Source organism: Hirundo rustica, chromosome 4, assembly GCF_015227805.2.
Source record: "Hirundo rustica isolate bHirRus1 chromosome 4, bHirRus1.pri.v3, whole genome shotgun sequence".
Classification (NCBI taxonomy): domain Eukaryota; kingdom Metazoa; phylum Chordata; class Aves; order Passeriformes; family Hirundinidae; genus Hirundo; species Hirundo rustica.
The window spans coordinates 21,922,010-21,936,226 of NC_053453.1; the positions used below are offsets into that span (position 1 = coordinate 21,922,010).

At 36.7% G+C, this 14,217-nt stretch overlaps 1 protein-coding gene across 1 annotated transcript in view; it reads left to right on the plus strand.

Annotated features, from left to right (window-relative positions):
• The window catches only part of ATP6AP1 (ATPase H+ transporting accessory protein 1), a 50,783-nt gene extending 38,001 nt beyond the window's left edge, over positions 1 to 12,782 (plus strand). Inside the window, exons 8-10 of the mRNA XM_040062141.2 lie at positions 161 to 214; positions 7,038 to 7,275; positions 12,082 to 12,782. Coding sequence (XP_039918075.1) covers positions 161 to 214; positions 7,038 to 7,275; positions 12,082 to 12,291 — 502 coding nt within the window. The 3' untranslated portion in view covers positions 12,292 to 12,782. The remainder of the gene's footprint in view (positions 1 to 160; positions 215 to 7,037; positions 7,276 to 12,081) is intronic.
• Positions 12,783 to 14,217: the final 1,435 nt, after the last annotated feature.

A 14,217-nucleotide genomic window follows, 5' to 3' on the forward strand; every position in this document is an offset into this window, starting at 1 on the left:
CCCTAGAAATATTTAGTCATATTTTACTATGTACTGAACCTTTGCTATATGACTTTTGTAATTGCCTACCGATTTACAATATATCCCTCAAGCTGAAATGTCACAATGATCTAATTAATGCTGACTACTCTAACATGAAAAATCTGTTTCTTATTCTTAGACTGTCATTAAAATACACAAAACCAGTGAATGGAATCAGCAGCCTAGAGATAAGGTAACTTATGATTTATTTTAAATAGATCTTTTGTGGTTTACAATAACTGTTAGTAAATTAAGAGCAAAAAAAAAAAACGGAGAAGTTAAATGAAAATATTTTTTAATTTATTTCTTGCTTTCTCTTCTGAGAAGCCAATAGTGCAATAGGAAAACAACAGTGCAGTCTTTATACTGCAGGCTTTATACCAGAAATATGTTAATATTCTCAGGTAAAGTTCTGAAAACATATTGTAGTCACTCACTGTAAGGTACAGCCACACTGTAAGGTACTGGTACATGCAGCTTCCTGTTTTACTAATGGTATCAATCCACAGTCTTCTCTGGTAAATCTACTCTGTGATCTGTAAAAACTTGGAGGAGTTTAATCTACCTGCATGGCCAGGGCTGTACTGAATCCTAATGTGGCTTGCAAGTGCACTTCTAGTTAATGAGGGGTGCAAAAAAATTTTAAAATGTGTTTACTGCCCATGGATGGTGACAAGACCATATTTCTCCTATCATGACAAGAGGGAAGAAAAGCTAGGGAATTGGAAGACCTAAGAAGAAAAATCAAAGGGAGATCATAGAATTGTTTAAATTGAAAAATATCTCTGTGATCATTGAATCCAATCTTTAACCCAGTGCTGCCAAGTCCACCTATTAAACCATGTCCTAAGCATGAAGTCTTCTAAATATCTTCAAGGATGGAGACTCAGCCAGTTGCCCGGAGAATCTCTTCCAAGGCCAGACAACCCTTTAACTGAAGAAATTTTTCCTAATATCCAACCTAAACCTCCCTGGTGCAATTGGAGGCCATTTCCTCTTGTTTGATGTCTTCTTACTTGGGAGAGGAAACTAACCATTACCTCACTAAAACCTCTTGTCACGTCGTAGAGAGTGATAAGGTCCCCCCTGAGCTTCCTCACCTCCAGGCTAAACAACTCCAGCTCCCTCAGGCACTCCCTGTGCCACAGGACTTGTGCTCTGGCCCCTTCAACAGCTTTGTTGCCCTTCCCTGGACATGCTCTGGTACCTCAATGTCTTTGTTGTAGTGAGGGGCCCAGAACTGAACACAGGATTTGAGGTGCAGCCTCACCAGTGCCGAGTACAGGGGGACAAACACTGCTTTGGTCCTGCTGGCCACACTACTTCTGATACAGGCCAGGATGGCATTGGCTTTCTTGGCCACCTGTGCACAGGCAGGATCACGTTCAGCTGCTGTCACCAGCACCCCAAAGTCCTTTTTGCACCCGGCATCTTTGCAGCCACTCTGCTCCCAGCCTGTGGTTGTTATGACTTAAGTGAAGGACCTGGAATTGTTGAACTTCATATCATTGGCCCTGGAACATCAATCCAGCCTGTCCAGATGAGTGCTCAAATGAATAAATATCATTATTTACACTGAGACATAAAGATATTCTGTGTTTTGGTAAAAGGGCCCCAGAAGAACTTGTCTTGAGGAGAGTCAGTGATGTGTTTGGAGTGATGCTTAGAGTGCATAGACATTTGTAGTCAATATCAGAGATCATGACAAGTGGCAAAAAACCAGACATACTTTGTTATTTAGCATCTTCCTTCTCCCTTAACCAGCTAGAGCTTTGTAAGAGAATATACTGTACATATTATACATAGAATATACAGAAAAGGTTGCTGTTATTATAGTATTTTTATTTTTTTGACTGTTGAAGTTAGCTGTGTATAGGATCCCTGGGAGTTGTTCTTGGTGATGATGTCAAACATCCCTTGGTATCAATAATGTAAATTATCAGAGACATGTATTTCCCTAAACACCATGGGGAATTAAGAAAATATTTTCCTTTGATCCCATTCAAAAGATACTGATCTCAAACCGAGATTCTAAACAAGTTGTATTTTTCCTTTTACTACAAGTCCCAAAATATCCCATTCTCTGGTGCTGCCCTGATACTCTTCTGTCTGCTCTTTAGTGCTCCTATCCCACTCTGATAGAGAGAGGCCCTCCAAAACACTGCTCTTATTCTCATTCTTCATTTTTGCATATCCTAGCACAAGTCTTAGCTGGTCTGCTGTAACCTCTTTCTGTATAAATGAATGTGGTTGTTTCCTACATTCGTCCTAAATATGGCTAACCTCAGCATAATATCCTTTCTAGTAAAATTATGGTTCTGAGGAAATAGTACAAATCACAAAACATCTTATGGAGCATGGCACTGTGCTTCAAAACTATTTAATATCTAGATCTTAAAGGTGTTGTTTTCTTTAGCAGTCAACAGGCTTCACTTAACTGTATAATGGCAAATTGCAGACCTTGAGACAGTACTATAGAAACAAAATCCTTTGGCAGTTGAAACATTTATCTTAGATTTGTTTTCTGCAGCTGGCAAAAGATCAAATATGATGTTAGTGTGCACATAGATTTAGTGAACATTATTTATATTTCTGTTTAGTAATCTGTTCGCTAAAAACTTATAATTTTAATTAATTATTCGATGAAAAATTTGATGTGGTCATGAATCTGAGTTGCATCAGGAGAGAGAAATTTCAAGCAACTCTGCAGACAAACTATAATTCAAACAAAAATGCCAGTACAAAAGGTGAATGGTTCATATTTTCTTTCTTTTTCAGGAAAAAATTTATATCCTTTGAGCCTGTTGTAGTAGAGGCAGAAATATTTACAAAGTCTTTCTTGACTTGTACTTCTACTTGAACACATAGCTAAATACCAAAATGCATAAACAGCCCTTGAAGCTGGAATAAGAAACTCAGGCTCCACAATAGGTGAGAACTTGAAAAGACAGCTCAGGTAAGGTCCTGGATATTTTCATGCCAAGCAAATAAGAGTAGCATAGGCGGGCTGTGTTTTGCAGGAGAATTTGATTTCTTCCTTTGGGCCATGTGTGACCCAGGTTTTTAATAGACCTTCAGGGCAAACAAACACAAATATGCTTAAATTGATCAATTTTTATTTATGACACTGGTGCTTAGAAGTATAGAATAGAATAGAATAGAATAGAATAGAATAGAATAGAATAGAATAGAATAGAATAGAATAGAATAGAATAGAATAGAATAGAATAGAGGAAGAATGTTGGGAGTGACTTCCAGGGTAACCACTTCTTGGACCTTCACTATGCATTGGCCTCTGTGTGGGAAATAGAGACTGACTGCTTCTGTACTGCTTTTTTCCCCTCTTCCCTTAACATACTAAGCTGTCCTTATCTTGACCCACAAGTTTCCTCATTTTTGCTCTTTTTATTCTCCCCACTGTCCTGTTGAACATAGGGAATGAGCAAACAGCTAAATGTGAGCAAACAGCTAAATGTGTGCTTGGCTGTTGGCTGGTATCAACCCTAAGCACCTCAGAACCTTTATAAATTGACAATAGTTCTAAAGATTCACCTCATTATTTGTAGTTTTCTGTTGGATCTTCACTTGTTGGGACAATGGTGTCATTTCAGGCTTCTGTTAGCAACCATAATACAGTACTGCATGCTATACAATGCAAATAATCAGATGTATGGAACAGAACCAGAATAAGCCATTGATTTTTTTTCATGATTTGCTAACACTTTATTCACCTTGCGTATCTCAGCATGACTCTTGTCAAGAGCTTCTAAAATCCATAGAGATATGTTACAACCTCTGTTTTCCCCTTCTGGTTCATTTTTATTAGATTTCAAGATTATACCTTAGTAAGATCATGGTCTGCCTTAACAAACAGGACACAAGCAGGGCGAAGAGGTGGAAGGAGCAGAGCTGAGACCCACGACTGCACTCTGTAAAGGCCTTTTACTTAAGTGTGGAATAACGTATCTTAAAGACAGAAAGTGACTCCAAGAGAGGATTGTGTTCAAGTAACTCAGTTTATTCATGAATAAGAGAGGTTCTAACTTCAGCAGCACGAGCAGGATCCAGAGCCTGCCCCCCTTCTCAACACCATTGTGTGCCCACGTACAGAGCAGCTGGTCACATCCCACCTCTCACTGACAGCTGCGACTGCTGCTTCATCCTGTGCTCACTCACAGCTGCCACCTCCCCTCCCTCTCTCCAGCAAGAGTCTCACTCATCCTCCTGCACTTGCACTGGGAGAGGAGCTGTAAGGGAGTGGTTGTAGAGTGTTGTTGTGATAGTGTTAGAAAAGTAAGCTACTGCTGCAGCAGGAGTGGGAGCAGTGGGCAGTAGTCCTTTGCTGGAAGAAGCATCATCTCAGCTCTCTCCTAAACTGATCCAGCTGCTCAAGCACTTGTCATTTTCTCTGGGAAAAAGCGTCAAAGTGGATGGAAGTACTGAGTATTAGTATTCCAAACTTACATTGATACATACTTGACTACTGTTGTTGCTCAGTGTATAGAATAGGATAGAGCTGACCCAAAAAACCATGTTTTAAAGTCTTTTGCTTAACAGTTATGTTCCTCTTTGAACATTTGAAACATTAATTCTAGCTATCTTCCACTTCAGAAATGCCTCTGCTTGTAATGATTAGCCACATGAGACTTGATCAGTGGTGGTGGCATTCAGAGTTCATAAAATTATCTGGCACAAAGGGAGCCTGGCCCATGACCAGGAATTTTTTGTGCCACCATACATAAAGTACATAATGTCTCTAATGTACATAATTGTCTCTAATGTTTAACACGAACATAACATTTCCTTAAGAAGTCAAGGTACTTTCAGTTCTGCAGACAAAACCTTTGTTCTCTGCTCTGTATAATTAATTTGCTATAATGTGCCCTATTTGTTATCTACTCATTTGAGAAAATGTTAAACTAAATGAAGTAATTCTACAGATTTTTGTTGTCTGCATGTCTTTTTCTCTTGTAATTTAAAGAACTATAGTTACATCCATTATCAGTTTAGTGTGTGCTTGTTGGAGGCAATTCACTGTTAGTTGTTTGGAAAAATGCTAAGGATAACAGCCTTTATTACTAAGTTAACTGTACTCAACAAGTTAACTAATTAGAATGTTAATTCTTACAAGTCTGCAAGTAACACAACATTTTAGTCTTTGGTGCAATATGAAGAGACAGCATTCCCTTCAAAGTAATTTTAGACTGTACTCACATACGTGGCCTTATAAAACTTTTTGCTAATACGGTCTGTTTACAAGGAATTTCCTTCTTTTTCACTTTTCTCATCTAATCAGCTAAAGTACAGACCACACCCAGCCTCTGCAGTTGTCATAAACATTTAAGTAAGCTTCTCTGAGTTTATGACTACCTTTCAGCTAGTGCTTATAATATTGCTTCTGGGACGCGATGGAAATTCTGTTCAGATTGTACTGTACATCAGGAAAAGGTTCCCTTCTTCCACCAATAATATCAAGGCTTTAATTTTGTAACTGTATAAGAATAGAATATTTTCCATATATATTTATAAATATGGACTGGATGGAATTCAATTTTTTTTTCTTTTCCACTGGTGCTTGCAGCTCAATATTTTATGGATAGAACTGGTCAGGCTTAAAACATAAGAAACACTATTTAGAAAACCTTCCTTTTCTCACTTCAGTGATGCTGTATTCTAGAGTTCCTTCTGAGCATTTTGAAACTCTTGAGGTTTCTGAACTTCTATGAATCAAAAGCCACCAATTAATAATAATTTTTTTTTAAAAAACCATCATTTGGGGTTAGATTCTATGTTGTGTGGATGACAAGATATTGAAAGTAACTAATTGGAAGAAACAAGCAATATTCTACAGAGAGATTATTCTCTCTATATACCTAAATCCTGCAGAACATGAAATAGTCTATATTGTGCCACATTTAAGATGACTATACTTTTTTTTCAAAACAATCATAAGTGCATTTAACTTATTACTACAAATTTTAAAGTCAGCATACAGTGTTACTGCAGATAGAATATTAGAATATTTCATTTTGTAGCAAGTCTTATTTATTATCAATTATATTATCTATTGCTAAATCGATTTCTCTTCTAAATCTTTTGTGGTTACCAATAATCAAAAGAAATAATCAGTAAACTATGTAGAGATACACATGCTTAGACCAAGTAGGGTTAAAGTATTAAATAATATACACTAAGGAGAAAGGCTTATCATTTCCTTATGAAGTAGCTTGAATGCCTGAAAGTAACTGTTTAAAAAGTGCTAAAGATTTGCACATAGTCCTGATCTGTAAAGGATCAGAATGTACTTCTGGATGTCTGGACGATTTCAGTTATTTCTGTTGGGAGCTGTTCAGACTGCATTGGTAGTAACATAAATTCTGTGATTATAAACTGCTGCAATACCACACATACCCAGAGATTTCAAAATAAGAAAATACTTTTTTGGGCCTAGCCTACTTCAAATTGTGAAACTAGAGCTGACAATTCCCCCTGATCCACCTGTGAGTGAAAGCTCTGTCTTCTGTGCCAAATTCAGGCCTTCGCAAAGGAAATTGCCATTTAGGCATTTGAGCCAAGAAAGAACTGCAAAGATAAATTAGAATGGCTATCATGCCTCTACCTATCATAAAAGCAATTTTCCAGAAATCCCATAAAATGTTTATTCAGAGCCACTGCAGTCTTACTGACATTTTCTCAGCTTCTCCTCTACTGATTATAAACTGTAGGTAACTGATAAAATACAACACTGGCAGAGGTCCTTGAAGAATGAAATTGCATTTGCTTCTTGCCTGCCACAGCTACAGAAAGCTGTGCTTGTGAGGTGAAACTCTACATTCACAGAACCTCTTCACCTGCGAACAATCTTAACGACATGGGAGGCCATGTCATCATCAGCTGTGATGTATGCAGCCAGCTGTAGTGAACCTTTATCTGCTACTGGTACTTTATCAAATGTATATTAATTTTTTCCTTCTAACTTTTTGACTGTTTCTTTTTGTCCTCTGTTTTGTTCCTAGGTTTTTAATGACCAACAAATTCTATGGCGTCTCGGCTAGAAAATGGTCCACTTTAAATTCAGTTGAGATTGTACAAGATGGAGAAAAGTTTGCTAAATATAATGTTTCTGGCATCTCTGCCCCTGCAGAGTATTCATTTCATTGTCAGCTGGTGGGAACAAGCAATCTCTATCCTGCAAGGCTGGTTCCATCCAACGATGAGGCAAAAAATTGGGATGTTTTCATTTCCGAGTTGCAAGTGAGTATGAGTTGTCATTTCAGAGATAACTCCAAGAACTATTACTTGCTATTGTAGGTGGTGAATAACTCACATTCATAATGTCCTTACGTTCATTCCAGCCTGAGGGAAAACGTAAGAGAAAAGCTGTTCCCCTAGGTGAGCTATTCAGTAGAGGGGTAAAAAGATGCCAGTTGCTGAACAAGGAAAACATGAAAGCACAGCTTTGAAAAACAAAACTGTGAAGTCGTCCACAGAAAGAAAACCCAATTAAACCAAATGCAGTTAATCAGGCAAAGAATGACTAAGTCCACATGCCTGTTTAATGAATTGGGCTGCTCTTGGAAACAGGGACCTCTTAGGTGGGTGGCTTTATGCTGCTTACTTTGTTTTTATTTCATTTTGTGGTGCTTTGTTTACCTAGGAAAGTACAGCTTAGTGTGGCTGCTGTTTTTGGTGACATGGACTGTCTGTACTCCTGCAAACAGAAACAAAGCCCAGTGCAATTAGATTTAATGGGAGGTTTGCCACGTGGACTTCAGTCAGGAATGTTACTAGCTCCTGCATGACCCAGAAGGAAAGCAGCTTGCGTTTTTGAATGACAAATAGCTTTTCTGCATATTTAGTAGTACCTCAGACTACATATGTGAGGTGTAGATGATTACACCTTTACTGCTTTGAACTTTGCTCTTAAGAGAAGCATAACAACATTTATACCTTAAAACAATTTTTCACTAAGGGATCTCTTTGATGAAAGAGATCATGAAAATAATAGGAATAATTCCAAACTGCACTCTATTTCTCAAACATGTGCTAACCCCATGATAAATGGAGACAAATGCTGCTATAACTGTATTTATAACTTTGATAACAAACCAAATCTCAATAATCTGACTCCAGACTTGACACTTCTGCTTAAGCAATGGAAATCTCAAATAAAGAGCATTGGTGCTTAGATTTATTTTCCACAAATTCCAGTATCAAGTCTCACCATTTGTTGAGAAATAATGCTGTAATACATACCAATGTTGTGAAGGTTCCTTATGATGTTATTTTTATATAAGGCCTGAAAATACCACAGTTCCATGCAACTGTACTTTGCCTTGTCAGCTCTCTGGAGTTGGGCTTTCACATCACTCAGATATGAAAGGACATGACCTATGGAACTACAAGGTGTTGTATACTTACCACCTATCTTTCCTTCAGTTTCTATATGCACTGCTATTACTACCTTCTTAAAGCTTAAATAGGCCTTGCTCCAACCTTATTAGGCATCCTTTCATTATGGTCTTAATGAAGAGTAGACATAGTGGTTTCCCACCTTCTGTATTGATTTGGAAGCAGCTGCTTCTGCTGTCCAGACAACAGAATCTCCAGTTCCTCTTGAGAAAGGGCTTTTTCTCTGATCAAGTCCTAAACATGGAACACAACCTGAAAATCCCCAGGCTGATATTTTTCTGTTGTGTGAGAAAACAGAAGGTTACCATTCTGGGCTCATTTCCAAGTTCTATCTGACCTAGATCATACTTTTCCAGGTACCTTCCACTGATACATAGTGAAAGGTGATCTCAGTATCAGTCTTTGTTATTGCATAAGGCTTAGAAACCCCCAAACTCTGTTGCATGGAGAAAAATGCACATGGGATGTGCTCAGCAGTTGCAACCAGCACAAAATCTTGTTGCTGAAACTGTGGAACATGATTTTCATGCCAATTCTATGCCATGAATTAGAAACCAGGATCCAATGCCAATCAAACTGCACAATTGCACTTTGCAACGCTGGGTCCTGGAAGATGAATCACAGTAATAGAGGGACAATGGCAGCTGCACAGGGAAGCCTTGCACAGCTTGTTCCTAGGCAAGGTTGAAGCGGTGTAGCCCTTTGCTGCAGTTCTGGAGCTCATCACTCCCTGCCATCTAAATGAAGCTCTGTGGGATGCTGGCTGGGCATGCTCACAGCCTAGGATGTCACCACTCCTGTGTTACCACACCTCTGCAGAGCACCAAAACTGCTCTGGGTTTGATGGGGGTTTTGTTGGTTGAAGTTGCTACAGAAGTGGTTGTCCTACCATGCTATCTTTTGTTCTTTTGAGGATCTCATATTTGTTAAAGTAGTTAAAGAGGAGGCTGCCATCAAAAGCACTGCTTTTCTTTAGTATATGTGGTTCAGAAGTACTTTGAAACCTATGAAAAACTGCTAAAAACTTCAAAATCAAGAACATTTTGAGTCTTTGTTGCTAAAATATCTCAAAATTAAAAAAAAAAAAATTAGAAGTTTAGTGTACACTTAAGAGCCATAAACCCAGCATATTTTGCTTGAAGTTTTTATAAAAGGCCATATGATGAGAAATCTGCATTCAAAAATATTTACAAATTAACAGTAAATACAGACTTATGTAATCAAGACAAGTGACTAAACACCAAAATTTAAACTTCCACTGGACAGAGTGGAAGTGGGCAGCATTTGTACAAAAGACTTTTACATTCATAAATATTGGAGAACCACACATAAGTATTTTTAACTTTTCTACATATGTTGCTAAGATTCTCATTTTCTGCCTGGTATCTAACACCTCCACAGAAATGATAAAGCTTCAAAAACCCAATAAAATAACCTGTCATATTCTTCATCTCCTTCCTAAAAGTAGACATAACATGTTAGTAATGTACAATTGAATCTTTCACCTAGATGGTTCAATAAGTATAATGCTGCTTAAAAGATATATAAGACCACTAGAATTGAAATAATAAATTTCAGTATTTCTGGCTCTAAATCAGAAGTGGCAAGGCCCTTCTAAACTGGATATACTTCTATACTGAATAAGTACTTCAGAGAGTCCTTGTAAATGGGGTAAGAAATGTGTATTGTTTTCCAGAATTTAAATCCTTTTTTTTTTTTAACACAAATGACATAAATTATCACCTTCTGTCTGTTTTTATTGTCAATAAGTCTTTCAGCCTCCATTTCATGACTCCTACTCACATTCTCACTTTGGACAAAGCAGTGGCTTAACAAGCAAAGGCTTTTGCAGTCATGTATTCTCTAAAACTGTGCAAATAGTTGTCCAGCCCTGCAGCTTGTTTTCACTAATCCTGCTTTAATCAGAAGTCTGAGTACCTTTGGTAAAAGCAGATAGTCTTTGCGAGTTAGCTACCATGATTTGACGTGGAAAGATTCATCTAAAAGGTTGAATTGTTAAAATTGTCATCACCTCCACATTATCTAAAGAGCCTTTAGCCTCAAATAATATTAGTTTTATTAATCTTGAAGGTACAGACATTGATCATAATGCACATATTACATAAACATTAACTTTAAGGACCCAAGCCGTGACTGAATGGAAATCCAGAGTGTTTACTGGTGTAAGTGTTGCATGGTAGATTTGTTCAATTTGTAACAACACCTTTCCTAGAAAGTACAAACTCTTTTATTACCACAAATAAACTCAAGCCACAATATTAACTTTACCACAATAAACTCGTTTGTTTTATTGTAAATCATAGAATAACCAAGGTGGAGAAACACATAGAAGTAGAAACCCATAAAACACATAAAATCCATTATTTTCTGCTTTCTTTTTTATTGCCAGATGAGAGAAGTGATTTAAATAAAATAAGTATTTTTAAAATTTTATTTGATAATATTTTATGGAAAATAGTAATTTTTAACATGCCGTTTCTTTACCAGTGGGTTTATGATATTTTGTGCTTTCCTTACACACCCATTTCAAAGATTCTGTAAATACATAAGAATCCGAGTCTGCATTTTTCTTTATGAAGTTATTTAAGAATGAATCAAAATTAGGTCAGATTAATTCTTTTCTTCCTCTTCCTCCACCTGTTTTTTTCCCTTCCTTCTAGAGGAATCAGTGCTTATGCCATTATGTGCAAGTTTGTAGAGTGGGGACTGTCTTCCCTTTCTTCAGTTTTCTAATCCTTTGAATGGTTTGAACAAAATTTATAGAAAGTTAGTGGTCTCAAAGGCATTCAGTTGATATTTTTGTTCTGTTAGGATCTAGACAGATAATGTAACTCCAAATTTTTTGATTTTTCAGAGGAAAATAATATGGTTGAAGGACAGTCAGCAGCAGACTGCACATTCATTCAAATCAGAGATATTACAAACTTTACATTCATTCAAATCAGAGATATTACAAACTTTTCTAACTGCTGGAAAAGCTTATATAAGTTTTATAAGTTAATAGACAACACTTATCCCATGCCTCAATAAAGTAAGCCTTCCCTTCTGGTTTGAGTCTTTTATATCTAAGGAGGGAGGAGGAAAGATTTCAGAACTTTTTTCTCCTGGAACTTTCAGTAAAACTCAGCTAAAAAAGGTCACCTTTATTAGACGTGTTTTAAAGTAGATTCTAGGAATTTTGTTTCTCAAGGAGCTATTAGCTAAGCTTCTCAGACTATTTCAACAAATCTTGTGATCTGAGCAGCCTTAACTCTCATGCCTTTGAGTGCTTTGAGTTTCCTGATTCTGAAGTGGTCATAGAGCTGATGATCAATGAATACTAATACACTGATTATGTGAATACAGAATACTGATCACATGTCCCCACTTGGACTTTACTTCTAAAAGTAATACAAATTTCTGAAGTGGGGAATCTACTTCTTACCAAATAAATGGATTTACATCAATTTCCTGGGTGAAAAGGAGATGTTGAAATTTTGTTTTGCAGAGGATTTTTTTCTCACTCTTTTTAATGGGCAGAGTATGATTGATAGCTAAAAGGTGTGGGTCTTTGTAATTACCACGTATATCCTGAAAGTAAGGACTGGGTCTAATTGCACTCATCTATCTACTTTTCCTCATTTTCAGATTCAAGGCTTCAACATTATAAACAACCAGTTTTCCTATGCAAGTGACTGTACAGGTTTCTTCACTCCTGGAATTTGGATGGGCTTGGTGACATCTATAATTTTGGTGTGGATCCTGACCTATGGAATCCATATGATCATGCAGCTCACAACAAACAACAGATTTGATGATCCCAAAGGTCCAGCTCTATCAGTACCCCAGACAGAATAGCTATGGTTTGATTTAATGCCACTGTCTTTTCCCAGTCTGATGTTTAAGATTTTTATAACCTTTTTCTTCATATGTTTAACTTAAAAAGATATCATAGAGAACCAGATAATTAAACTACATATGGAAATTGAAACAATAGGCTTGGCAACAATAATAATTCTACCTGTTATTACGATAATTTGTTAACAGTTTTGTGTTAAGGTTCTGAAGTGAGATTGTAGAGGTTATTGCTCTCTCTGGCTATTAGAAAGAACATTAGAAACTTCCTTCTCATTAACTTTTATTGGCCAAGAAAACATACCAAAACATAGATAATTGGGAAGGATAAAGTATTTGATGAGAAACTATATACTGAAAATACTGGTCTCTCTAAAGGCTTTTTAGAGTCATCATGATGCTATGTCTTAAGAAATTTTAACTGTGTTTTGAAGTTTTTTCTCTTGAACATCCAGAAATGTACAGAACTAATAAAGTATAAGTCACTAATTAAATGGCCCTGAGAAGTCTTTTCAAAATACATCACTTTGTTCAGACGTGGTATCACAAAGGAGAATGGTAGATTAAGGTTTAGCTTCCATCTAATGTTGTCTTATGCTTGTGAGAATTATGCTGAGTAGCACTGATTTGTGTTTGCTTTAGCCATGGACTGCTGATGGGAGGTCAGTCAGAGGCAGATAGGTCCTTGTCCAAACTGATCACAAAATTAAGTTTGGTGTCATGAATGCAAATTTTCAAGTTCAGAACCCATTATGATGCAATGTGCTGGTGCAGACAGCATCCTAAGAAAGATATGGTAGTTTTCTTAGCATCCTCCATTTTCCAGGCATCTTTGGAAAAGTTATGAAGTTCGTAAAAAAAAGGAAAAATAATATTATATAAAATCATTAGAAGCACTATGCCAATGATCTGTTTAAGTTTGAGCATTTTATGGTCATATCAGTGCTTCTAGAACCCTGAAAACATTCATACTGTGCTGATTTTGCAATTAATAGAAACACTACATTCTCCTAATTAGGTAATCTGATTATGGAGTGGATTACTAAATTTTAGGTAGAACTAGGAAATAGTAAAAGAGCAATGGTAAAAAATGGTAAAAATAAGATTTTTATACTTCTGGATTTTTTTTTTTTTTTTTAATGACTGTGCATGTTCAATCAGTAGTTTTAACCCCAAAAATATAATTTTAACAAAATTACATTCATGAAATGAGAAAAATTCTATTTTTTCTGGTCTTGATCCATGTCATAGTGCAATGATACAGAAGAAAGACAGTTAGAATCAACTATTTAACTAGACAGACAGTAGTTTCCATCCATCATTTCTGGGTGTCACATTTTTATCATGCAGTCAAAAAGTAGATTAAATACTTTTTGAATCTATTCCTTCTGAATCATTTAGTCCTGACCTGGAAAACAAAAGGGAAGTGTCATATAACTAGCAGAGATATCTCCTGTGCTGTAATATTTTTTCCCAAATGCTTTTCAGAACCTCAAAGAATGCATTTGAGCTACACAGAAACTCTGCGTTAGAAAGGCATATTTTCTTTGCACAGATTAGTTGCCAGGAGACAGCTGGCCTTGTTTTATTAATTCTCCCTTTGAAGCAAGTTTTATGACTGTGACAACAGAAAAATGACATAATAGTCATGTAACAATTGCTAGAAGAGGGAAAGGCTATGCAAAGGACTTGATTCATAGAAAACAGCTTTCTCAGGACTTTTATCTAGTTTCAGTAAAATTTGGAAAAGATTTTGTTCAACAGTCATGATAAAAGGATCTGAAGAAGAGTTTTACCAGGCCCACCAAGCTTAGGATTCTATCTTCAGTAGTGGTGTGGGTATGGCAAGCGTCTATTAGTTCTCCCTGCAGATGTTCTCTACTTTCCACCATTTACTTCCTCAACCAGAAGTGTTGTCTCTGTATTTAA